At 48.9% G+C, this 27,582-nt stretch overlaps 1 protein-coding gene across 2 annotated transcripts; it reads left to right on the forward strand.

Annotated features, from left to right (window-relative positions):
• Positions 1-459: 459 nt before the first annotated feature.
• Positions 460-18,768, forward strand: MEOX1 (mesenchyme homeobox 1). 2 transcript variants are annotated; one of them, XM_065909387.1, is made up of 3 exons: positions 460-1,273; positions 15,126-15,298; positions 16,656-18,768. In XM_065909387.1, exons 1-3 carry the CDS (start codon positions 805-807, stop codon positions 16,776-16,778), a joined length of 765 nt encoding a protein of 254 aa, XP_065765459.1. In that variant the 5' UTR covers positions 460-804; the 3' UTR covers positions 16,779-18,768. The 2 variants fall into 2 exon arrangements, with proteins under 2 accessions (XP_065765459.1, XP_065765460.1); XM_065909388.1 differs by lacking the exon at positions 15,126-15,298.
• Positions 18,769-27,582: the final 8,814 nt, after the last annotated feature.

Genomic DNA, 27,582 nt, shown 5'->3' on the forward strand with positions numbered 1-27,582 from the left:
CACTTATTCCCCGCTTCACTCCCTGGAATTTGGCACTTGATGGTTTCTGGATCTGACTTAAGGCTTTTTTCAAATCCAAGACTTGGGGAATTTTGTTAACAGTGCAATAAAATAACTTCATAGTGTTACAGGAGGCACATTAAAGAAAGTGTGTGTGCTGCTCTCTTTCCTTAAAAAAAAAATACAGACAATGTTTCTTTAAAAGACTCCATCTGCAAATCCCATTAGATGTGCATATAAGGTTTCTGATGATTAATAGTTGCCTGCTCGGGTTTTGGTTGGAGGGGATCGTGTGTGTGCTGGTTAACCCCTCCCTCTCCTCTCTCACATTTCACTTCAGAAATTTGTCACTCTCTCCCCACCGCAGGATTTAAAAGTGTGTCTCAGCAGCCCCGGACCAGCTCTTTGCAGGCATTTGCTGCGGGCTCCAGGAGAAGCCCTCGTCAGCCGGTGCGTCTGGGCTGGGACGGTGAAAATGTTTAGTGTCATCGGCGACAAATACACGTATAAGGGACCCCACTAGGCAGGCTGGTGGGTCAGGGGGAACAGGAAGCCAGGAGCCAAGTCCAACATAGGTGTGGGCACACGTATGTGTGGCCACCCACACGTGTGCGTACTCTGAGGAGCAACTTTCGTTTTGGTTTTTGTTTTGGTTCCTGGGGCAAATTTTCTATTGAACATTTTTGCCCTCCTGTTTAAAAAAAAAAAAAAAAAAAATTTTTTTTTTTGCATTTTTAACAATTTGAATATAAAAAGTGTAAGAATCCAACCTTTGAAAGGATTGAGGCGGGCAGCAGACAGCAGATGGATCCAGCGGCCAGCAGCTGCATGAGGGGTCCCCACCCCCCGGCCCCCGTCTGGGGCTGCCTTCGAAACCCCCACTCGGAAGGCACTGGGGCCTCAGGGCTCCCCCACTACCCGCCAACCCCATTCTCCTTCCACCAGAAACCAGACTTCCCAGCAACAGCGACAGCTGCGTACCCCGACTTCTCAGCCTCCTGCCTGGCGGCCACCCCACACAGCCTGCCCCGGGAGGAGCGAGGCTTCACTGAGCAGCACCCCGCCTTCCCTCAGCCCCCCGAATGGCACTTCCCTGTCTCAGAGGCCCGGCGTAGGCTCAACCCAGGCCCCGCGGGGGGCTCCAAGGAGATAGGGGCCAGCAGCCCCGGCCTGGTGGACACCACGGGAGGCCCAGGCGAGGACTATGAAGTCCTTGGGAGCACTGCCAACGAGACGGAGAAGAAGTCAACCAGACGGAAAAAGGAGAATTCAGGTAGGTGGCTGAGGAAGAGCTGACAGTTCCTTTACTGTGTGACCTTCAGGAAGTTGCTTGCCTTCTCTGAGCCTAGGTAGCCTGATGTGAATGGGGGATAATATGATCTAACCTCCCCAAAGGCAGGAAACTCAAACCAGTTACCTTTGGGGCTATTTCTGCTCAGAGTTCTAGGATTCTCTGTTGATGGGGGCTATGTCTGTCTCCTCACCTCTCCTGGGTTCCAAGAAGGATGTGCTGGAAAGAGAATGAAACAGGATCCACAAAGATTTGGAGGGCAGGTGGGATGGAGCCTCTGGGTACAGGTTGGCAAAGGCTGGAGGGAGCTTTTCTGAACTGGACTATGTCTGGGTCACACTTCTCCCCAGTATGCCCCAGCTGGTTCCAAATGGCCCCGAGAGCCCCAGGGCTGACTCCCCAGGAGAGTTAGCTGACTCCCCAAGGCTCAGAGGGCTAGGACCAAGGCTGGAACCCCGGGCAGTCAAACAGAACCAGGACTCTGTGTCTCTGGGAGTCTAGAGGCAGCAAAGCAGACACAGGGCAGGGATGTGAGAGGTAAATGCTGCGGTTTGGGGCAGACTGCCCACGAGGAATGCGCTGTCCTGCTGGGCTGTGTGCTCAGGCCGAGGGGTAGCACAAGCTGCTAAGGTCTGGGTGATCTCCCAAAGGCCATTCCTCAGAGGAGCCCTCCTGGGGCATCAGCAATCTTGGGGAGAGTCAGAGAGGCAGGCAGCAGAGGGGAAGCACGGGTGGAGTATCAGAGGATGGAGCTGACCTGCTTGTTCAGACCCCAGTTAATGTCCATCTCCTCCTGGTAGTGGGGACTGTTGTTTCCTCATCTCCCCATGGGACCGCCCAGCTTCTCTCAACACCCATTCACCTTTTGTCTGATTTCATCTCTATCTCGACCAGAACAAAACAGTGCCCTTGCCTCCTGCACCCACTGCCCGACTATGTCCTCCTAACGGCTGCCCTCAGGGCACATCTGTCTGTCTGAACCTACAGAAGAGTTTTCATGGGGCTAAGGAGGGGCAGGCAGCAAAAGAGAAGACCAACCAAAGAGAACACTCCCTGCTTTAGGTTACGAAGGGCTTTCAAAGTAGCCCAGATTTCCCGAGCATCTTCTGTTTGTTTTGGCAGAGGCCCTAGGGCTGCAGGGATGAATAAGGTGGTCTCGCCCCCCAAACAGCTCAAACTGAGAGGCAGGGGAGGCCAGCAGATGCCACTGGCAGTGGATGTGCTATGACTGAGGGGGTTCAAGGTGCTATAAGAAACATACCATAGTTCTGAGTCGCACAAGGTTCGAGTTTGCTCCATCAGGTCTTATCAGCGCCTCGATTCTTAACGCGTGGGAAAGAAGAGGCTGAAAAGTTTGAGAGGAGCTTTGCTAGCACAGAGTTAAAAGGCAGTGACCCACTCATGCCAATGTACCCAGCACTTTCCTGGTTTTAGCCTTCAAAGTCCAGTGCCCCCAGAACAGTTGGTCACCCTAGAAAAAAGCTCAAACCCCAGACTTCAGACCCCAAATCCCACACCCTTCGGTAGATCTCAAACACAATCCTCATTTTGAAATATCTGGTCTCCATGCTTGAAGAAGCCCCTCAGTGTGCTCACAGTGGATGATAAAAACCACAGTCCCTGGTGGCCCAATGGGTAAGACACTGAGCTTCCCTTGCAGAGGGCAAGGGTTCGATACCTGGTCAGGGAACTATGATCCCATGTGCCATGGTTCAAGACCAATAAATAAAATAATAATTTCTTTCATTTAAAAACAAAGAAAAACAAAACATAGCCCTCTTGGATGCTATGAATAGAAGGGCTCTTTGAATTCTCAGCCTGTTAAACCCTGAACTGTTCCTAAGCCTGGCTGGAGATTTGCTGAGAATGGGACACTTTCTGCTTCTCCTCTCAAGGAACTCTCAGCTCCTTGGCTCTGCGCCTAGTTGAAGAGCTCGCCCCTCTACAGTGCCTGCCACTGTAACTCCTCCATCTCTGCCCACACCCACCTCGGCTGCATCCAGCCACTTTCCAGGGAGCTGTGAGCCAAGAGTACTGGGAAGGCATGGACAAAGCCAAGGGCCAGGCTTAGACAAGGTCATTCCATGTTTCAGCTGGACCCAAATGCACCATCTTTCCTTTTGATGAGTGGCCCGTGGATGGTGCTTCTCATGTGCCAAGCAGCTGGCCACCCCAGGGTACCCTCCTCATAGGGTCAACTTCTGGTCAGGAGAGGTTCCCACCCAGGAGGGGCCCTGAGCTCTCCCTCAAGGTCCTCTCAGAAGCAGCACTGGCAGCAGCAGTCACACAAAGCAGGGCACAGCTAGCTGGCTCTCATTCATTCTCTGGGGTTCCAGACACTCTGTGGTCAACATGGAAATCTTTATCCCCCAGTGGCTTGCATCATCCTTTGGGATTTAATTAAAGAGGCAGGAAAGATCAGCTTTGTCAGAACCTAAAGAAAAGAGAAAGCAATGGGCAGAGCTCACAACTAACTCCAGGAGTCTGGAATTCAGATCACAAGAGAGAAATCCACAAAGAATCACCACCCTGGGACTTCCCTGGTGGTCCAGTGGCTAAGACTCCACATTCTCAATGCAAGGGGCTGGGGTTCGATCTCTGGTCGGGGAACTGGATCAGGCATGTCCCAACTAAGACCTGGCACAGCCAGAATAAATATTGAAAAACAAAACAAAGAACCCCCACCCACCCTATCAATCCTGATCCACTGGTTGGACTGTCTTCTTTTAAACTTTGGCATCCTGTTCATCATGGACTTTTTGTAAGAATTTTGATTTTTTTTTTAAACATTTCATTAAAATGTTCTTTTCTTCATTACTGTGGTTTTTGGTACCCCTTCTATGTTGTACTCAATGTGAGTGTCTCACCCCGGCCCCTGCTAGGCCACCTCTGGAAGGCTAACCAGCACTGATCAAGAAGTGTGTTTTCCATCAAGCTTCACAATCAGGTTGCGGGTTGGCACTGCAACTTCCCACCGCTTGACGTTGGGAAAGTCCTTAATTTCTCAGAGCCTCTGTCTCCCCAGCTGTAAAATGGGACTCTAATAGTATCACCCTCCACATAGAGTCCCTGCGAAGGTTAAATGCTGTGATCCATGAGATGAACCCTGTGCCTGGCACATGAGTTCGATAAATAGTGGCTATGAATGGTATCAGGCCCGTCTTTACAGAACTAGTCTCCAGAACATAGAATGTGACAAATAACCCTTTGTTTTGGGGGACAGTGGAATTGAACATTTCAAATATGCTGTCTCAGAAATTCCTGAGCCCGGGGCATAAAATGTGGAAACTTCTCAAAATCATTGTGGGTCCTGAAATCCAGTTGCCATCAGTCAGGAGCCTGAAGCTCAGAGATCCACCAGAGAAGCTGGAGGAGGGAGTGAGTCGGGCCTGGTAAACGTGTCCCATGCTGGCTGGCCTGGCCAGGGAGGGTCCGGTAACAGAAAGTTACTGAAAGTTCGTTTCGAAAGGAACATTCTTTGCTCCCTCTGGTCTCCTTCAAAGCTCTGCCAGTCCCAGCTGCTTTCCCATCACTTGCCATCACTGGAAGTGGAGCTGATTTGCTTAAGGAAATGGTCAGGAAAGCGGGGTTCCCGGGACCCCACTCTGAAACTTTCTGTCGGCTCACAGCACAAAGCTGATTTGGGAGTCGGCTGTGATGTTAACTTGCCCTAACCACTCCCACTCCGGGGGGCCAGGGGGCGTTAAAGACCCCTGCTGGCAAGGACAGCTGCCACTGCTGTTTGCCCCTCAATCTGTCATGGCTACCGTGGTCGTCTTTAATTTATGGGAATGAAGGATTTCACGGTGATTTCCTGACGGGGTTCAAGGGAAGGTCGCGTGTGATCAGCCCGGCGGCAACAGGTGAATCTGATCGGCCGCCTGGGAGGGCCTCTGTGCCTGGGATCCCCGCTGCTGGCTGACGCTCTCACAAACGCATTCTGTCTTCATCAGACTTGCTTTGTCCTCCACCCCACACTCCTGAAGCTCCGACATGTGTGCGTCCCCGGGCTCCTCCTTCCCTGTTTTTTCCCCTGTAAGCTCTGATGTCCACCTGCCCTGCCCCTGCCCCTGCCCAGCTACGCACACTCTCAATGTCCCCTGAGGTTGAAAAACCCTCCACAAAGTGGCCTCTTTCCCGCCTGACTTCCCTCTACAGCCCACCCCTCCCACTTCTATCTCCACTCAACAAGCCACCAAGCCAATTTAGTTGCCTTGCAAAGGCACCCTGCTTTTTCTCCCCACCACCCCGATTTGTTCAGTGCTTCCCCTTGCTTCCCCTTGCCTCAAACACCCTTCTCTTCCCACACTCTTCTGCCTTATTTTAACATCCAGCTTGAAAGCCATCTACTCCAAGGATCCTTCACTCCTTCCATCCTTCCTTCATGATTCCACTTAAACATGGCATCATTTCAGTGAAAGTTACAGTTTAGAAATTTCAAATGACAGTATCACTAGAACCTGAGGATGATTTTATAAATAAAGTTTGTAACTTCATAAGGGAGCTCTCCTGAGATTTCTTACCATCAAATATCTAATATTTGAAATCTGTTTTTTCTTTATTGTGATCAAAAACACATCATGTAAGCTTGACCATCACAACCACTTTTAAGTGTGCAGTTCAGTAGCATTAACTATATACATATATATATATCTCATTGTGCAACAGAACTCTAGAACTTTTTCATCTTATACAATGGAAATCTACATCCACTGAAAAACAGTTCCATTTACCCTCTTCCCCGCACCCCTGCCCCCCACCCCCCCACACACACACCAGGCTCTGGAAACCAGCATTCTACTTTTTGTTTCTAAGAATTTGACTACTTTAGATACCTCATATATGTGGAATCAAGCAGTATCTGTCTTTTCACGATAGGTTTAGTTTACTTAGCCCAATGTCCTCAAGCCTTATCTGTGTTGTAGCATATGACAGAATTTCTCTATTTTTTTAAGGCTGAATAATATTCTGCTGTGTGTATATGCACATTTTCTTTATTCATTCATCTGTAATGGACATTTAGGTTGCTTCCACCTCTTGATTATTATGAATGATTCTGCAATGGACATGGATGTGAAAATCTCTTTAAGATCCTGCTCTGAATTCTTTTGGATATATACCCAGAAGTAGAACTGTTGGATCATATGGTAACTATTTTAATCTTTTGAGGAACCACTATACTGTTTTCCCTATGGAATGTTTTTGTTGACAATACCTTTGGTGTCATAGCCAAGAAATCATTGCCAAATCCATTCTCTCCATGTTTTCTTCTAGGAGTTTTCTAATTTTAGGTCTTGCATTTTTAGGCCTTTAATGTATTTTGAATAAATTTTATGTGTGTTGTACAGAAAAGATTCAACTTTATCCTTTAGCTTGTGGAGATCCTGTTTTCCCAGCACCATTTGTTTAAGATTGTTCATTCCCCATTGTGTAGCCTTGGCACATTTTGAAGATCATTTTGTCATTTATATGACGGCTTACTGGGCTCTCTGTTCTGTTCCACTGATGTATGTGTCTGCTCTTATGCTGGTATCACACTGTTTTGACTACTGTCGCTTTGTAATGTGTTTTAAAATCAGGAAGCAAGAAGCCTCCAGCTTTGTTTTTCTTTCTCAAGATTGTTTGGCTATTCAGGATTCCTTGAGATTTTCTATGAATTTTAGGATAATTTTTTCTATTTTTTCAAAAAATGCCATTGAGATTTTTATAGGGATTGCATTGAGTTTGTAGATCATTTTGTGTAGTATGGACATTTTAACAATATTGCCTTTCAAAATCCATGAACACAGGATGTCTTTCTTTTCATTTGTGTCTTTAATTTCTTTTAGCCATGTTTTATAATTTTCATTGTACAAATCTTTTGCCTCCTTAGTTAAGTTTATTCCTAAGTATTTTATTCTTTTTGACAGTATTGTAAATGGGATTATTTTCTTAATTTCCCTTTTGAATTGTTGATTGTTCATGTATAGAAATACAACTGAGTTGTACATGTTGATTCTGTATTCTGCAACCTTGATGAATGTATTACTTCTAAAAGGCTTTTGTGGAATCTTTGGGGTTTTCCACATACAAGATTATACTATTTACAAAGAGAGATCATTTTACTTTTTCCTTTCTGACTTAGATGCCTCTTAACTTCTTTTTCTTGTCTGATTGCTCTGGCTAGGACTTCCAGCATTATATCAAATGGAAATAGTAAGAATGGGCATCCTTGCCTAGTTACTAATGTTAGAGAAAATTATTTTAGTTTTTCACCACTGAGTATGATATTAGCTACAGGCTTTTCATATATGGCCTTTATTATGTTGAGGTAATTTCCTTCTCTTCCTGGTTTGTTGAGTGTCCAAGAATCCTTTTGTGACCTCTCTCTCCACACACACGGAGCATGCCCTGTTGACAACTCCATTTTAGCATCAAACCACAGTTGGCTTATATCCAGAGTTACAGATGCATGCAGTGGTCTTTTTCCTTAAAATGGAAGTGTCTAGATGGCTGAAATGCTATCTGATTCACCTGTGCAGTATCACCAGCACCTACTGTAACATTTGTACATAGAAGCTGAGTGTCTGGCCAATAGCCTTTCCTGTAAGCTGGCATTCACTCCTTCATTTTCTCACATTCTGAGAGTGGCTCCACTGCCTGGCATGGGGTTTTCACCATGCGTGCTGTGCTTCTGTAAAATGCATCAGGACTTTTATAGTCTCACTCATGAAAAGGTGTGCAGAGAGCCAGACTTCCATCATAAAACCAGCACAGGGTCAGGGTGAGTGCTGGGGTCAGAAAGATGTGTAAACATCCACATGCAGGCTGGGCTGACTCACAGGAATCCCCTACAGGGCACTGGGGTTGGGCCCAGCAAGGGGAGCTGCTATGGCTGAGCAGTAAAGGGGACCCACCATGGTCAGGCACTTAGGGGGGATCCTGGCTGGGCAGTTAGAGGCCCCAACTGCCGCGTGAACAAGTGGCGGTGCTCGCCACTCTAGAGGAAAGCACGCCTTTTCCTAATTTGCAGAGAGGTCCCTACGGTCTTGCAGCAGCTTTGTACCCATCGTGGCCTTGCTCCCTCTCCTCAGCGGTAAGCACAGCTGTAGGGAGTTAGGTGGGGGGCATCTTGGCTCGCTTGGGCTGCCATAACAAATACCATAGACTGGGTAGCTTAAACAACAGACATTTATTTTCCCACAGTTCTGGAAACTGGAAGTCAAAGATCAAGATGTTGGCAGGTTCAGTTTCTCCTGAGGCTTCTCTCTTCGACTGGCAAACGGCCACCTTCTTGCCGTTCTTGGCGTTCTTGCCTTCTTGCCTCACTTGGTCGTTCTCTGTGTCCTCATCTCTTCTTATGAAGACACAAGTCAGATTGAATTAGGGCTCACGCTAACAGCCTTCCTGGAGAAGGGAATGGCAAGCCACTGCAGTATTCTGGCCTGGAGAACCCCATGGACTGTATAGAACATGGGGTCGCAAAGAGTCAGACACGACTGAGTGAAAGGACTTAAAGTACTTTCGTACTCTGTACTTAAAGTACAGAAAGTACTTCTGTGAAAGTACTTAACAGCCTCATTTTAACTTCATCACCTCTTGAAAGATCCTATTTCAAAACAGTCACGTTTGAAGGTACTGAGGGTTAGAATGTCAACATATTAATTGATAGAGGGGACACGATTCGGCCATAAATAGAAGAAACAGGGACAAGATTCTAGCAGTGGCACAAATACTCCAGTTATAAACCCCTTTGGCAGGACTTCAGAGCTTCCCTAGTCCAGGGTCCAGGGTCTGTTGGCCACTAGAGCTTTTCCATTCCTACAAGGTGTTGCTTCTGGCCACAAGGAGATCCTGCATTTTTTTTTAAATTTTTTTTTCTTATGTGGACCATTATTTAAAGTCTTTATTGAATTTGTTACAATATTGCTTCTGTTTTATGTTTTGGTCTTTTGAGTCATGAGGCATGTGGGATCCTAGTGCCCTGACCAGGGATCAAACCTGCCTCTCTTGCATTGGGAGGTGAAGTGTTAACCACTGGACCACCAGGGAAGTCCCGATCCTGGCATTCTTGTCTTTTTCCCACAAACAGAGAAGAAAAAGTGGAGACTGTTTTAGGAATGAATCCTTAGAGAAGCAGGGTGTTTGACAGACAAAGAAGGAAAGGACGTGATAACAAAATAAATGGACAACCTCAGTAAGTGTCACCTGGGTCATGAGCAAGACTCTTGAGTATCACACCCTGTGATTGCAAATCCACCCCCACCTCTGAGGGGCAAGACTCGAGGCCCCTGGAGGCCCCTAGAGCCAGCTTCCTCAATGCCCACTCTGCCCACTGAGTCAGGCTGCCCTGGCCTCTCCCAGCTCCCAACACTACTCCAGCCTTTTCTATTTCATGTTTTCCCATCTTCCTTGAATTCGATGATGAAGGAACCGTGTGAGCAGTGGGGCCTGGGTCCTGAAGCCTACACTTCCTTTGGTGACAGCTGAAGGTGACATCTGGAACTTATAAACACAAAGCCCAGCGCTGCCCATGCCTTCCCCAACCATCTCAGAAGCTCACTGCAGCTCCTACCTCTCATTTCCACTGCCCCTCCCACCTCCAATTCTCTGTTACAATCCTCCATGGTCCCCACACCCCACCTCCTCACTCAGTCCATTCCACTTTCCCTCATCAGAGCCCAACCTCACTGCCTGCCCCACCACCACCAGCTGGGACTCTCAGCAAACACGACTCTAGCCCTAGGCATTCCCATCCCAGAGAACATAACCTAAATTCCCCAACCCTGCTGCTGGGCTCCTCAAAGAAGCTGGGAGCCCTACCACGTCTCCTCAGGCCCCCATGGGAGAAGAAAAGGGTCTAGACATTGAGGTGGAACAGACAGGGCCCAGAGAGAAAGGCTGGCCAGTCCTAGGCAGCCAGAGAGGTCTGAATGCAAACGCATCTGGGGAATGGTTCCATCCAGATCTTGTCTATTTTGAGGGCTTTGACTGCTCCCTCTGAAGCTGAAAGTATCAAAACTAATGACCAGGGGATTTCCCCGGTGGTCCAGAGGTTAAGACTCCACGCTTCCAATGCAGGGGGTGTGGGTTCAATCCCTGGTCAGGGAACTAAGATCCCACATGCTGCGCAGTGTGGTCAAATTTAAAAAAACAAACAAAAAAACAGCTAATGGGCACATTAAAGGCCTGGTCTGTAGCCCAGAAAACTACAGGCACCATTTTCAGAGGATTTGCCAAGGTCTCACTTAGGGAAGTCCCTGGGAGGCCGACCTGGACCCAGATTCAGATTGCCATCCTTGGAGTAACCACATCTCCATGCTCACTGTCCCTGTAGCCCAGGGTGCCCTAGCCTGGACAGGTCCTGGGGGACTTTGGGCAAACCATTTAGTCTCTGGGTCTCAATTTACTCATTTGCTCTATGGTCTAATGTGTACCTTACCTACCTCACAGAATAATTAAGAGGATCTAATAGGAAGCAGCCTAATAGCAAGGAAATAACTTCCTTTCAAGGAAATCTGGGTTCTCAGCCCACTTCTGCCACTAAATTGCTGTATGTCTTTAGGCAAGTTTCTTACCTTAACCTGTAAGGTAAAAAAGGCACATCAGATCATCTCTAAGTCCCCTTCTAGGTCTGCTATTCCATGATTCTGTAGTACAGAGGAAAGCCCAACAGAAGTTTTTCTCTGGGGGAAGGAAACCCATTGTCAATTGTCAACTGCAATGTGCTATTTGAACATGGGGCATGTGGCCATCTATCTGGTCTTGGATAGAAATTTATGTTAAGTAGCTGTGAGAGTTGGGGAGTAGGAACACAGAACTCCAAAAAAGGCACATTCCCCAAGGTCTGTCTGAGCCTCCCTCTAGTCCCGATAAAGCTGTCTGCTGACTTTAAGAAGGCTTGCCAAACGTGACAGCTATTTATGAAATAATTTACCTTGGATGGTGTAAAAGCTCATGGTAGAAACCGCAATATCACACACACACACACACACACACACACATCCTGTTTGCATTTCTCTGGGCACTCTGGACCGTTCCCTCATGGCCCTGCTCCCTCTGAGGGTGTGCAGAGGATGAGGCGGGGCCATGTGGCTCCTCCATAGATACAGAGGCAGCCTGCTGAATGCCAGCCTCCTCTCTCTGCTGTCGTGGAAGAGGCACCCTTTGGCCCCAAGGAAGAATCAGGACCAGGAGGACTGATGTGGATCCTCACACAGATCAATTCTAGTTACTGTGCTTGGAACCAATAGTGACACAGATTCAAGTACAGATATGCAAAAGTACTGGGAGAAGGGAAAACAGTTACAAGGCCAGACATTGAAAAGGCATCCCTTTCGCATAGTTCTTGAGACGTGGTACCCCAAGAAGCATCATGTTTTACCTCTGCCTGTGCTACCTCTCCAACATCATCCCTAGTAGAACCTCTTCTGGTGGTTCTTTCAAAGGAGTCTCAGCTGAATGCCACGCACTGCACTGTGTTAACACACATTTCCCATCTCATTTTACCTTCGAAGCAGACTTTTGATCACAGCAGGTGCGATAGCTAACTTGACATACTTCTGACCCTTTTGTCATTTCTAACATTTCTAAAAGGTTCTTACACCTGTGGGAAGCTGATGAGGGACAAAGGTCCTCCCAGTGCCACCCCGTTTAGCCAAATATTGCCTTGAGGTTCACAAACGGGTTCAGACACTGGGTTCCCAGCTTATCCTGAGGCCCCAGTGCCCAAATCAGGATAATAAGAGATGAGATAGGACAGTGGATAGGGAGGGGTTGCCCTGGTTTTTGCCCCCCACCCCAACCAGTCCAAGACCAGCTACAAATGGCTTGTCTCCCGATCTCCCCTCTTCTCTCTAGGAAGGATTATGTGCAGGACTCTGTATTTGTGTGTAGGATGGGTGTAACTGGGGGAGAGGTGTCCATAGGGCACCTATGCACACCTAAGCAGGCCTGGGAGATGGGGAGGGTGGGATGTGAGCATCAACCCAGGACAAGGCTTCTGGGAGCCCAGGAGGTAGAGATGCACAGAGCTGCCATAGTCCAGGTCCAGCCCCCAGCCAGCCAGATACAAGATGGAGAACCTGACACCAGGGCTGATGATGGCCACGGCTCTGGTCAGCTGGATCTGGATTCAAATCTCAGTTCTGCTGCCCCAAAGCTGCCCGGCCAAGTTCCTGGGCCTCTCTGAGGTTGTTTCTGCCTCTGTATACTGAGAAGGATTTAGCAAACATTTAACAAGTACCTCCTATGCGCCGGGTTCAGTAGCAAGTGAGAAAAGCAGTTACACCCCTGGGGAGAGAGAGCTATTAATCAAATTATCACACAAATCCACATGACAAAGATAAACGGATAATAATACTGCCTACTCCTTCCAGTGTTATGTGGGGACGACTAAAGCCGTGACTGCATCTTAGCACAGGGAAGACTTTAAGAAGTGACAGCTGCTATTACCCCAGGCCCTCAGATGGCATCTCAAGGAACTGAAGAATCAGAAAACTATATATTCGTTTCAGCGCTTTGAAGTTTTAAAAGCATTTTCCACCTACAGCAGCTTGTCAGGCTTCCCAATAACGCTGGGAGGTAGATTTCTGGATAAGGAGGTTGAAGCCCAGGAAGGTTAAGCGACTTCCTGAGAGGCTCCAGCAAGAAGATCCAGGATGCAAACCTCGGCGCAGGTCCTCCGGGTTTGACACACCCGCTGCTGTGAAAAGAAAGGACTGGGAAACACTGAGCCCCCGGGCAGCAGCGGGTGGGAACCGCGCCAGGCTTCGCGGCCTCGCTCCGGGCTCGCGGGCGGGGACGTGCTCCGGGAGCGGCGTCCCTCCGCGGCGAGAGCGTGACCGCCCCTCCCTCCCTGGGCCGCGACGGCCAAGGCTAAGGACTCCTGGGGGACCCCGGCCGGGCGGCGCGTCCTTCCCCTCCAGCCCCCGCTCCGCTTCCGGAGAGGTCCGGGCAAGCAGCCCGGTCGGAGAACTCGCCCCCTTCCTTCCCGGCCCCCTGGCGCGCCCGGTGGGCCGCCCACCCGGACCCGGCGCGGACAGCCGGGCATCGCGGCTGCGGGGACCCCCGGGGGCGGCCCTCCTCCGCCTTCTCCACTTCCCCGGGACGCCCGGCCGGGGCGGGAGGCGCCCCCATCTCTGTCCCGCGCGCCTCCCCGCGCCTGAGCCCCCTCTCCCCCGCCTCCGCTTCTCCCGGGCTCTCGGCGGGGCACTCGCCGACTGAAATACAAGGGACTGCGTGGAAAGCGCTAGAGAGAACCGGCAGGCTGAAGTTCCCAACGGAACACGGAGTGGACTAGGGGGCTCTGTATCCCTACCCCGCTTGGCAATCTGGCCGTTTGGCCGGCTTCCCAGCCTGTAAAACAAGGACAGTGAGTTGAAAGACTTCTAATTTTTAGAGCCCTGCGTAAAACGTGCTTCCTGGAGCCCTTTCCCGGCCACGTGGCAGCGTTGGTAGTTCATTGTGTGGGTGTGTCGTCTCCTTCCTTCACGCATCTCCACCGGCCACCGTCTCTTACCCTGCTCCGGGAGATCACGATACAGTCCCTTCTATGTATACAGCACTTAACAGTTTGTAAAGACCTCCTAAGTGTATTTCATTAGAACAGTGTGTGAGTCAAACCGCCTGAGTGGATTCCAGCCCCTCCACTCACTGGCCAAGTGAACAATTTACTTCACTTCTCTGTGCTTAGTTTTCTGGTCTGTAAAATGGGTTTCGTCCTAGAACTCGCCTGGCTGAATTACTGTGAGGATTAAGTGGCTGATACACCTAAAGTCCTTGGTCCCTGCACCGCTGTTAGCGATTGAGCCCCTGCTATGTCTAACTCAGAGCCTCCTTCATAAATGAACTTTCCAGACTGGGCCCTTCCTGGTGTCAAAGGTAGGGGCTAGGGTAGGTCTTGGAAGCCAGGAAGAAACTTAAAGCAGCTCCTCTCAATTACATGTGCACACAACTCCTAAGGTTAGTGATCGTGTTAGTCGCCGAGTTGTGTCCCTGACTCTTTGCAACCTCATGAACTGTAGCCTGCCAGGCTCTTCTGTCCATGGCATTCTCTAGGCAAGAATACTGGAATGGGTTGCCATGACCTTCTCCAGGGGATCTTCCCCATCCAGGAATCAAACCTGAGTCTCCCGCATTGCAGGCAGTCTTTACCATCTGAGTCACAAGGGATGCCCTAATTCCTAAGGGGATCATGCTAAAATGCAGATTCTGATTCCGTAGATGTGAGGATGGGAGGTGGGCAGCAGGAGATCTTGCAAGTCTGGTCAGCACCCAGGCTCTGCTGCTGCTGCCACCGGACCATCCTTTGAGAAGCCAGGTCTTAGAGCAGTGGTTTGTAACCCTGACCACGTGTCTGAATCACCAGAAGCCTTGTTAAAACAGATCACTGGGTCCCACTCCCAGAGTTTTTCATTCAGCAGGTGTGTGTGTAGTGATGCCTAAGGATTTGCATTCATAATGAGTTCCTAGATTGGGCTGATCTCCCCGAGGACAGAGAATCTCAGTTTTAAAGCATCTTGCCCCACAAGCTCATAGCCACTACCAATGTCAAGTTGAGGGTGGCTCAGGTGGCAGAGGTCATTCAGCAACCAAGGGCAGCTTCTTGTGCTCTGGAAATTAAAAATAGTTGTTTGAGGGGCAGGGCACTTGAGGCTGGGATCCTAGATTCCTTCCATTTCTCTTAGGGTTAAGACATTAGAAGGAATGATAAAGGGACACGGTGGGATCTTTCTCAGCATCCTTTAAAAATAAGAGCGACAGGGAAAGTCTTGCGCCTCTGCTTGAAGACAAAAGAAAGGGAACCAAGGTCCCTGCGGTTCATATCTTCCTGTTTGGGGTCCTCTCTCCCCAGACAACCAGGAGAATCGAGCGAAGCCAGAGGGTGCCAGCAAGGCCCGCAAGGAGCGGACAGCCTTCACCAAGGAGCAGCTGCGGGAGCTCGAGGCAGAGTTTGCTCATCACAACTACCTGACCCGGCTCCGCAGATATGAGATCGCGGTAAACCTGGACCTCTCCGAGCGGCAGGTGCGACATGGAGGAGCCCCTCCTCTTCTGGCCATCCCTCTTTTCCTGTGCTCTCTCATCCCGCCTCCCTCCCTGCCCCCTTCTCCTGGAACCTTCTCCTTTCTCCTCTCCCTCCACCCAATCCAGACATTCTGGTTGTACCTGACAGTCACCTGCGGAGATTCCAACAAGGCGGATGTATGGAGCTCACCCCTAATGATTGTTTTCACTGGTCTGGGGTGGAGTCCAGGTATCAGAATTCTTCAAAGGTCCCCCAGGTTGGGACTTCCCTGGTGGCCCAGTGGTCAAGACTTCTGCTCCCAATGCAGGTGGCCAGGTTCAATTTCTGGTCAGGGAACTAGAGCTCACATGAGGCAACTAAGACTGGTGCAGTCTTATTAAAAAATAAATATTTTTTAAAAAGTCCCCCAGGTGATCCTCACATGCAGCCAGTGTTGACACCTCTGCTCTGCTTATCCCCAAACGTGAGTGTGCAGTGGAATCACCCAGGCCCTTGTTTAAAATGCAGATTTCAAAAAAATAAAATGCAGATTTCAAGGTTCCACAGTATGATAGTGCAGTAATAGAGTAATAGAGGGAATCTGCATTTCTAGTAGGTTCTCCCAGTGATTTGAACATGCAGCTGTTTCCTGGGCACACTCTGAGAAAAACCTCCTCACCCTTTGTTTTGGCCTTTTCTTCGGAACATTCCACCCATTCTCATGCTCTGATGTGGAGTAGAATATAATAATAATTGATAGCAGCTTTCAGTTGAGAAAGCGATCTGCTAGAGTGCTGGATTTAGAATCAGAGGACTTAGATTCAAATCTTGCTTCTACCACTTCATAGCCCTGGGACCTCTGGATCACATCTTCTCCTAACCTCTCTGGTCTCCATTTGTAAAACTGGGTCATAACCCCACCCTGAAGGTTTACATGCAGGTAAATGCTGAAGCTCAGATGAGAAAATGCCCAGACCAGAGCTACCTAAGCTGAAAAATGCTTTCCAAATGTGCCTAAGGGAGAGGCTGGTGATTCTGTGCTCCCAGATCCTTGGGTAATAGAAGCTTGAGGGAAGGGTGTCCACATAAGAGGGGCAGGGCTTGTGAAGGGGGTGGGGCCAATGCAAAGTGACATTTAGTACCAGTTCTTCTGCCTGTGAGGTTTTCTTTATCTGGAGACAAAAGACAGGTCTTTGAGCAGATTGATGAGTCTTCCCTTTGGTCTCAATACCTGGAGCCTTTGGAGGCATGGGGAGGGGCAAGCAGAGTTTCGAGCTGGGCTCCCTGGAGCTGCACCCCAGGTACCTTGAGTGTTAGTATTGGTGAGGTGGTCACACCTGCCCTGAAGTTACCGGGCCCCTCTGTTTCCTTCATCAGGTCAAAGTGTGGTTCCAGAACCGAAGGATGAAGTGGAAGCGCGTGAAGGGGGGTCAGCCCATTTCCCCCCATGGGCAGGACCCCGAGGATGGGGACTCTGCCGCCTCTCCAAGTTCAGAGTGAGATTCTCCAGGGAGAAAAAAAAAGAAGACTGAGGACTGAGCCCCCTACCAAAGACCCCCACCCCAACCCCACCTTAACCTTCTCCCACTCTCCCAGGGCAGCCTCTCCATACTTCACAGTGATTCCTGGATAGAAAGCTGCCCAGGGCTCCTGGGAGCCTTGAAGTTTCTAGAAAGTTCTGTCCAGCATTACTCTGTCTTTAGCAGCCCCTTCCCCAGGGCCTTCACTTCCCACAATTCTCATGGAGTCAATCATACAGCGGCCAGATCTGACCCAAGTGAATTTGGAGAATAGCTCCGGGGACACTGTTTCTTCGGGTCTAAGCCGCCACTCACGCCTCCTTCTCACAACCTTCTTCCCACACTGGCCAGACCTCCTCCAGTTCTGGACACCTGGTCTGATGGGAGAGGAGCCTTGAGACCAGCTGGTGAGTCACAAAAGCAGATGCCCCCAAAGAAAGGCAAGGAGACACATACACACACACACACACACATACACACACACACATACCCTAGACCACCTCTCTTTTCTGGGTTTTGTTCTGAGGCTTTGGGGGACCTCAGTTGTCCAAAACCCCAGGGAAAATCAATGTGAGGAAGTCTGAAGACAGAAACTTAGCTGCTACAAATCAGAAGCCATCCATAGATCCAAATTGGCTGGCTCCATGAGCAAGTTCATGAGCACTGGCTAGAAGCAGTCAGGAGAGCATCTTGGCATAGGTCTCTGTGGGCCCCACACAGGCCTTTCATGCTGGCTTGACTAGGTGGGTAAGAAGGGACCCAGAACAGCACCTGCTTCTTCAAAATCAATTCAGGGACATACCTGGGATTGTTGAGCCAGACCCCAAATCACTGGAATAGCTATTCCTTTTAAATCTGTAATTTCTGGATGGAAAAACTATCCAGATGCTCACATTATTGACGTGAGGGCTGGAGAGGGTCCCTGTGTTCCGAGGATGGAGCAGCCATACTAGGGCTGCTTGCTGGGTGAGGGCCTAGAAATGTGGGACCCTGGCGTGGTTTCTTTCTCCAGCTGCAAGGTCTTGTGCTTTCAAAGAACTCTGGCTGCAAAAGGAGCAAGAAAATGTCCTACTTTCTCCATGCGATGCATCTGAGGCCCTCCGAAGTGTGCATTCCACAAATGCTGTTATGATATGAGAAGTTGCCACATTTATGTGTGGACTGCCCAACCCCCCCCCCCCCCAGGACTGTTGGCCCAGCAACCTGGGGCTACTGACACCTTGAGAGAGGCCCCTGCCTGCCTCAGTGCTCTGTCCCCCAACACCAGGTGGTGTTGCAGAGGGAGGTCAGCAAGAGTGTGAGTTCTTGTATGTAGATGTAATCATTCAAGTGTAAAAAAAATACAAAAACAAAAAACCCACCTCCCTATCTTGAAAGGACAGACTCTGTGGAAAATGATTGCCAAGTGAGATGGCTGGTTGGAGCATGTGTAATTTTTTCTAAAGTATACTTCATCTATTTTCTTTAGATTACATCAAGTTAACTGTGTAAAATCAATTCACTTACTAAGAAAATTCTTCGAGAAATAAAATCAATAAAAAGAAAAAAAAGAGCAGAGTTTCCAGGTCTTTTTTCCTGGAAGAGCTAAGAACCACATGTCTGTATGTAGTCCTCTGATACTCATGTGATTATCAGCCAGACAGGATCTAGAAACAAAAATACAGAAATCCTCTAAACCAAGGTATCCCTTGGTTCTTCAAAACGTAGGGGTGCAAATATAATGGATGTTTTTTTAAAAAGTCTTGTCTTCCTTGCAACTGTTTTGTCTTCATTTTCCATTGAAAAATTTTAGCTTTCAGTTTCCCTAACCTGTGGCTTATCAAATAGACAAAGGTCCGTAAACAAAAGGTGAACTCCTTTGTTAATAAAGGAAACTTGACCATAAAACTAACCATCCCTAATGTTTAAATCCAACGTTCGGAGGTTTTTGTTTTTAGGGTGCAGCAGTATACACCAACAGTAATAAAAATGACACGAGAAAAAGTGTCCTCAATTCTGTGTCTTTTTAATTATAAGGGATTTGTCTACAAGATGTCAGCAATGGACAAAATAGGCCTGGCTGGACAGAGAGGAGGGAGGGAGCTCGGAGGAGAGCCCTGGCCAGGATTTGGCTCTGAGGCTGTCTGGGCCTGGTGTGGGCGGTAACCAGGAATGACACCATCAGGAGCTGGCGGAAGAAAGCAGACCCACCAAGATCAAGGTGCCAAAGGGAAGGTTCAGGTTCAAAGCCAAGCAAAGCAGACACCCCAGGCATTCCAACACCCGCTGCTCACTCAATTCCTGTGGCTTCAGAGGACATCAACCTCTCTCTTGGTTTTCTTGTCTGTCTAGAATGTTCCTTCTCTATTTCCCATGCAGACTTAATCTCCCTTTCTCAATGCTTTTGCCTGCATTCCTAGTTCCAAGATTTTCTCTTTCTGTCCACTGCCCTTTTCTCCCTCTTCTTACCTTCCCCAGATGATCCCATTTACCTACATTTGTTTAAATTGTGGTAAAATGCCCGCAACATAAATTTTAAACCATTTTCAGGTGTACAGTTCTGTGGCATTAAGTACTTTCACATTGTTGTGCAACCATTGCCACTAACTGTCTCCAGAGCTTTTTCATCTTTCCACACTGAACCGCTACTCGTTAAACGGTAACTCTACCTTCTCTCTTCCTTCCATCCACCTACATTATACAGCATTTACTGTCTGTCAGGCACTGTTCTTTCTATCTCCTTCTCTTTTTAATATTTGTTTATTTATTTGGCTCTGCCAGATCTTCACTGTGGCATGTGGGATCTAGTTCCTTGATCAGGGATTGAACCCAGGCCCCCTGCATCGGAACTCGGAGTCTTAGCCACTGGACCATAAGGGAAGTCATTTGTCCATGCTTTACATGGACAAATTAAATTATTAATTAATAATTCTTTTAATACCGTGAGAGGTAGTACTTTCTATTCCTGTCTTACAGAGAAGGTAAGCAAAACAGAGAAGTTGAGTAAGTCTCCCGAGGTTTACAGCCTGTTAGTGGTCATCACAGATCATATGTGTGCTGTGCCTAGTCACTCAGTCGTGTCTGACTTTTTGCAACCCCGTAGACTGTAGCCCTGGTTCCTGTCCTGTAACCTGTAGCCCAGTAACCCCAGGTTCCTGTCCACGGGGATTCTCCAGGCAAGAATACTGGAGTGGGTTACCATACTCTCCTCCAGCAGATCTTCCCAACCCAGAGATCGGACCCAGGTCTCCCACATTGCAGGTGGATTCTTTACCCTCTGAGCCACCAGGGAAGCCCATTATTATATGAAAGTGAAAGTGGCTCAGTCGTGTTCGACTCTGCAACCACCTGGACTACTGTATATTCCATGGAATTCTCCAGGCCAGAATATTGGAGTGGGTAGCCGTTTCCTTCTCCAGGGGATCTTCCCAACCCAGGGATCGAACCCAGGTCTCACGCATTGGAGGCAGACTCTTTACCAACTGAGCCACCAGGGAAGCCCCCATAATCATATAGTTGGGTCCCAAGTTTTTTTCCCTCTCCTGTAGATGAATGTGGCTCCCTGCCTACTCTTGTGGAAGCAGTGTATGGCCCCTCCCCATTGACTTTAGTCTTGTGCATGTGACCTGCTCCAGCCAATAGAATGTTCCCTGCTGGTTGCCCTGTTGATGCAGAAGTTTGAGAGTCATCATTGGCTCTGTCGTTGGTATTTTCCTTCTGCTCGAGGCTGAGATGAGGGTTCCACCATTACCTCAGGTTCCAGAATGAGAAAGATATAGAGCGAAGCCAAAGCCAGCCCATAACCTTCATCTCTGTCAGTGAGGTTATGAAAGTTGGCTACTGTAAGCCACTGGGATTTGAGGGTCATTTGTCACTGGGGCACCACCTCTTGGAAACCAACCACTCTGCTGATGACACTTGAGATTTGCATCCTGGCATTCTGGCACCAGACCAACATTCCCCACCCCTGCTCTGGGAGCTTCATGTTTCATATTCTGCTGTCAACTGCCCTTTGCCACATACAGGTACCTCAGACTCAAAATACCTGAAGGGGAAACCTCCATTCTCTGGATTAGGCTGGCTCCTCTGCCTGCATTCTGAATCATGCATTTTAGTTGGCAACACCACAACCTACCCATTCACTCATGCTACATACCTGGGACACATCCTTGAAAATAACGTCTTTACTCTGCAGAGCCAATCAATTACCTGATCCTGTTGATTTCACTTCACATGTAGATTCTCTTACACCTGTGCATGCTTTACCTTCCAGCCACCATTGCCTTTATTCAGGCTGTCAACATCTCCCAGCTGAATTAGAGCCCCCGCTGCTGCTGCTGCTGCTAAGTCGCTTCAGTCGTGTCCGGCTCTGTGCGAATGCATAGACGGCAGCCCACCAGGCTCCCCGTCCCTGGGATTCTCCAGGCAAGAACACTAGGGTGGGTTGCCATTTCCTTCTCCAATGCATGAAAGTGAAAAGTGAAACTGAAGTCACTCAGTCGTGTCCGACTCTAAGCGACTCCATGGACTGCAGCCTACCAGGCTCTTCCATCCATGGGATTTTCCAGGCAAGAGTACTGGAGTAGGGTGCCATTGCTTTCTCTGATTAGAGCCTCTGGTAGCTCTCAAAGTCCATCCCCTAAGGAACTGCACACACAGAAATTCAACCTTGTCACCTCTGATTTAAAATCTATCAGTGACTTCCTATCACCGACAAAATAAATTCAAAACCCTTTGTATGCCTTCAGGGTTCCTGTGCTCTGGCCCCTGCATGTCTCTACAATCTCATCATATCCCGTGCCACAGAACCCATGCTCTAGCAATACCAAACCACTGGCTCTTCCATATGCATGCACATACAAGGTGATTTCTTGCCTATATCCACTTCTCATTCCTTTCTGTTTGGAAAGATCTCCCCGACTTGGACCCTGTAAGGATTCTACTTACTTAATATTCTACTACTACTTAATAGCACAGCTTGAAAGGAATACAGAGGAAGTTTTAATGGGACAGTATGGCCCAATTTTAAACAGGAAGCTGATGCTTGACATCAGGCAGCAACATTATCCAATTTCTAAAGTCAATACAAGAAAATCTCTTTTGATGAGAGAATTTTAATTTCTTTAATAATAGTTAATAAATCCACTGAAGAGAGTCTGATCATGAAATTAAATGTGCAGACACACATCAGAATATTCATTGGAAGGACTGATGCTGAAACTGAAGCTCCAATACTTTGGCCACCTGATGAGAAGAGCCAACTCATTGAAAAAGACCCTGCTGCTTGGAAAGATTGAGGGCAAGAGAAGAGGGGCCAACAGAGGATGAGATGGTTGGATGGCATCATCGGTTCAATGGATATGAGTTTGAGCAAACTCCAGGAGATAGTGAAGGACAGGGAAGCCTGGTATGCTACAGTCCATGGAATCCAAAGAGTCGAAGACAACTGAGGAACTGAACAACCACCACACACATCAGTCAAGTTTTCTGGTTTCTTTGGAACACTCCCCGACTCCTCCCACTCTTCAGTATTGGCATTTGATTGGCCAGTGCTGGATGAACAGTAGCTGGGACCAAATGCTCCTCAAGTTGGTAAAAAACCTGCTTTTTTCTTGAGTGCAAAGCTATATGAGGGAAGCAAGGCCACCCACTGGTGACTCCCTGATGAGAACCAGTGACTGTGACCAGAGATGGTGGCTTGGTAGGAATCCAAACAACCAAGAATTCTCCAAGAGTAACTCTTCAGTAATGGGTTTCTCCATCCTTCAGAGAGCATCAAGGACAAGCAAGTGCGTGACTGCCCTTTGGAGAGAGGGAGAGACAAGAAAGCAAGATAAAAGAATCCATTTCCAAATGAAAGAGCTTGGAAGAGCTCAGGGCTTCAGAAATCTACCCACCTGCCTGGGACAAACCCTGTGATGGATGCATTCCTAACAGTTCTTCTATTCAAAGAGGAGAACCAGTAGCAGGCAGGAATCCCTACTTTCCTGTCTGGAACCCCAAAGTGCCACAGCTCCAGTAAGCAAGAAAGCCCATGGTGGGTGACTTTCTTTCCTTACACTGAGTAGAAATATTTTCCACTAAGAGCTATATATTCCCCAGCCAGGCAGAGGGGCCTGTGCCAACTAATTCCATACAACTACCAAGGTAGCAATTGCAAATAGTGTCCTCTCTTTGCCACCATAGCGCTGGGCTCTCATCACGTTCCTTCACTCACTGGTTGTGACTTCTCAGTTCCACTTGCTACAAACCCTGAATGTAACTTCAAAAAATATCTCACATCCATGCCCTTCTCTGATGCCACCATCATCTCTGGCCACCACTGTCCTTAGATCTGTGTCTTCTCACCTTATGTGTGTACCTTTATAGCTGTTACCACAATTTATAATTCTTTTACTTGTTGTTTGTTTATTCACTTGTGGTCTGTATTCCAAGATGGAGGAAATAAAATGAATTATGTTTCTCTGATCACTTATTCCCACCTACTAGCATGATGCCTGAAACATAATAAATGTTCAAGAGATACTGCATGAGGATGGATGGATGCAGGGATGGATGGATGGATGCAGGGATGTGGGGATGAATGGATGGATGGATGCAGGCATGGATGGATGTATGTCTGGCTGGATGGATAGAGGGCTCACTGGCTAGCTGGATGGATGAATGGATGGATGGATGGATGGGTGAATTGTTCAAATAGTGGTGTCAACTGGCTTCTCAGCTCACAAGTGCCCATTGCTGGCCACATGGACCACATAGCAGAATCTCTGGCCAAGATGCTGGTTAAACCAGCTGGCTTGATGCAGTCCAGACCTTTAGCACCCACCAAGTCTGGTAGACAATACCCTTTTCCAAAAGTGGGACAGTAGACACCCACCCTGTTCCTGCAGCTCAAGGGAACTGATCTGGCCACAGGACCAAATCCTCTGTCACTCATTCCCCTACTCCCTGCCCAGAGCCCTGAGATCTAAAAGTGCCACTTCCTTTGACCTGCAGTGGACAAAGAAATAGTGTCCAGGGCCAACCACTGACAACAGCAAGACTCAGAAGCACGTCTGATAAGAGGTCTGTGAGCAGCTAATGTGAGCCTCTGAGAGTGATGCTTAATAGCTTGAAGGTGACATCAGGGTCGGGACTAATATCCGATTGAAAAGAAAGAGACATGACCTAACTCGTCTCTCACCATGGGCCTGGCTGCAAGAGATTCTCTTTCTTTTTTAATTTCCTAACTGGAGCTGCTGGCTCGGGACTCCAGCCTAGTCCCCAGAGTTGGGGCCTGTGGCTGGGCTGAACTCCGGCATCACTGGGAAAGGAGCAGGCTCAGCTGGGTCTGAGAGCCCCCCTGAAGGGCGTCTACCATCGAGCCTGTGCTCATCTGGCCCAGAGCCTGATGCTGGGTTTTCTCTCCCATCCAGCACATTTAACCATGCTTTGAGAAAAACCAGTCAAGCGATTTTAAGTCTCTGAAGAATTCTTGATGGTACCGAAGAAAATGTGGCTGCAGCCTCCTATCAAGCTGCAGGCTTCCCCAGTGCCTGTAAAGGATGGTTTTTATTTGCGTTTTAAAAAATGATTTAAAACCAGTTTTCCAGGAACACAAATCCTTTCTAAGGCACCCAGCACACCTGGCCAGGGAACTGCAGACCTGAGTCTGAGCTGGCCAGCTGCCTGTCTGCTGGGACCAGGCTTTCTTCAGGCTGTTTTCTTCTAATATGCTCTGCATTGCAGGAGGAGAAATCTCTTACTCCTTACCACCTTCCTTCCCCCAGCTTCACCTCCCCTCCCCAACATATAACACACATACACACACATACACACACACCATGTTCTAGACAGAGTTTTCTTCTATTTCTACAGGGACGCTGCAACCCAGTAACAATAAAAGCACAGAGCAAGGAGAAGGAGGCCTGGGTTTTAGCATCTGCTGTCCTACTCATTTGCTGTGTGACTTTAAGCAAGCCACTTGCCCCCTCTGGGCCAATTTCCAGGTCTGAAAAAAGAAAGCAATCTTATACCTTGCTCTAAGTACAAAAGATAAACAGATACCACCAGGCAGAAGGCTTTCAAAGCACCAAGCTGTCCAGATAAGAAGCACTGCTGAGAGGCAGTAGGGGATAATGATGAAGGTCAAGGGTTTACAGGATGCTGGATCTAGATTTGCTTCTGATACGTTGGCCCAGAGCAGAACTTCTGCTCACTACCATGCTCTGGCCACACACATGCTGCTGCTGCTGCCGCTAAGTCGCTTCAGTCGTGTCCAATCTGTGTGACCCCATAGACGGCAGCCGGCCACACACATGAGCCCCCAGCAAACCCTGTGATAGCAATTTATTTATTAAAGCATCCTTCCGCTCACCTCCCCTCACCAGTAGAGGTATCACTGAGATCTTGATCCAGTAGCCTAGTACCTAGAGAGAAGCGGCTTCTTCAGAGGTTCTTTTGAGGGAATTAGAAAATGGGTGCCCTGTGCCCGGCTGGACAGCATTCTCCTGGGAAACATCTTCTTTACTTTCTTTTTTTTTTTTTTTTTGGCCATGCCCACAGCATGCAGAATGCTGGGTCTTAGTTCCCTGACCAGGGATCGAACCCGTGCCCCCTGTAGTGGAAGCATGAAGTCCTAACCACTGAACTGCCAGAAAAGTCCTTCTCCTGGGAAGTCTTGCAAAGGCTCTTGGCCCCACCATCCTCTCTCACCAGCCCACTCTCCCTTCATTCTGTCTTCCTTTGACACTGCCCACAAGGACCCACTTTTCCTCCCCAGAATGTCCAACCCATGGTGGGTATAAAGCGGAAAAATAACACAAGCACAGTTGCCTCTTCTCAGACTGCCTGGCCTTCTCTTCACTGAGAAGGGAGACCAAAGGCTAAGGGCATTTTTTCTGAGAGAAGATGGTGTTCCAGTCCCCTTAAATGCCTTTTCATCCTCAGTCACCACTCCTTCAGTGTTTTCCTTGCCCGCCTCTTCTCTGAAAGGCCTGAAGGGCAGCTATTCAAGAGGCTTGTGGGGAAGCATAGGGAGGTGGGACGCCTGGGAAGATGCTGCAGAGGCTGAGACCTGTGAGGCTAGGGGACCTCTCAGCCAGGACTAGGTTCTCTCTGCCCAAGAATTTGTGGCTGGAATTCTCCGGTGGTCCAGTGGTTAAAAATGCGCTTGCCAGTGCGGGGAACATGGGTTCCGTCCCTGGTCCAGTAAGATTCTACCTGCCGTGGAGCAACTGAGCCCATGAGCCACAACTTCTGAAGCCTGCACACTCTACAGCCCATTTTCTGCAACAAGAGAAGCCACCACAAAGAGACCCCTCACACCGCAACTGGAGAGTAGCCCCTGATCACTGCAACAAGAGAAAGGTTTGCACACAGCAATGAAGACCCAGGGGAGCCAAAAATATAAATAAAAAGCTTTAAAAAAAAATTTGTGGCCCTTCTGTGGGCTGCAGCTCAGGATGCAGTGCCTTCATCCCGCAAATCCCCTCTGAGCACCCCCTCCCGCCCCACGTCAGATCTCTGCAGAGCAGATGCCAGGGGTGGGAGGACGATACAATAGCCCTCTTTGTGGGGGGATCTGGGCCAGCAGGCAGGGGAGGAAATTAGACAGCGCTCCTGACAGCAGGCTCTGTCTGGGGTGTCTGTGAAATATGGGCCAGAGGGGCTCCTTCCCCGAGGCCAGTTCAAGTCTGCCGACCACCCCACCCCCGCTTCGGGCAGAGGACACTGCCTGCTTGGAGAGAAAAGATATACGACACCCAGCTTCCTTCCCTCTGCCCCAGAGGGGCTTAAGGGAGCCCCACGGTCTCTCCTGGGAGGTGTGGATGTGCATGTGTGTATGCACGTGCATGGGTGTATGTGTTTACATGTGTGCACATGTATACGGGTGCATAAGTGTGTGCATTGTATGTTTTCTCTATATGTGTGTGTGTCTACTCACTCCATGGCCAGAGGAAAAAGAGTTCAAAATGCTGCCACCCATCCCCACCTCCAGGCCAAAAAACAAAACTAGCCAAACAAAATGCTGGCCAAGATGGCACCCTAATTTAGCATGCCTGCCTTTGCCCAGGCCAGAATGAGGGCCCTTAGGGACAAACTTTTTTCTTTTGGCTGAGCTGCAAGGCATGTGGGATTTTAGTTCCCCTACCAGGGATTGAACCTGTGGCCCCTGTGAGGGGAAGGGCAGGCAACTGAGCCCTTGCCCTCTGAGTTCAGCCTCCAAGTAGCCACCTCACATATAGGAAGTGTTTTCAGGATAAGCACAGCGCCCGCCTCACAGAGACTCTCAAGGCAGCCATAGCCGACCAGGCCTCCATGGCCCCTGAGCCATTTGTCTTCAGAGGGAGGAAATGGGAGGGTGTCCCCATCCACCCACCTTCTTTGTGGCCAGCCAGGCTTCTACATCTGGGCCGCAGCTGGCTGCCCTTACGGGTCTACTCTCTCCAAATGACAAGAAGACAGAGCGCTGTCAGCAGAGGGCTCTGAAAGTCACCGCAACCCCTCAGCCAGCTGGGAGCCATAAAAGTGCAGCCCCGGTTTCCCCACCTGTAAACTGGGGCCGAGGGCAAAGGCAGCCCTGCCCTCTGAAAGGTCGGTTGGGAAAATTAAAGAAGTTAAGGTGTGGGGACTTCCCTGGCTGTCCAGAGATTAAGGCTCCGCACTCCCAATGCAGGGAGCGTGGGTTTGAACCCTGGTTGGGGAACTCATATCCCACATGATGCATGGCGTGGCCAAAAAAATAAATAAAGAATACAAGGTGTGGAAATATTCAGCAAACTCCAAACATTTTCCAAAGAATGGAAGCTAATTTCCACCCAAAA

This window comes from Muntiacus reevesi, chromosome 18 (assembly GCF_963930625.1).
Source record: "Muntiacus reevesi chromosome 18, mMunRee1.1, whole genome shotgun sequence".
Classification (NCBI taxonomy): domain Eukaryota; kingdom Metazoa; phylum Chordata; class Mammalia; order Artiodactyla; family Cervidae; genus Muntiacus; species Muntiacus reevesi.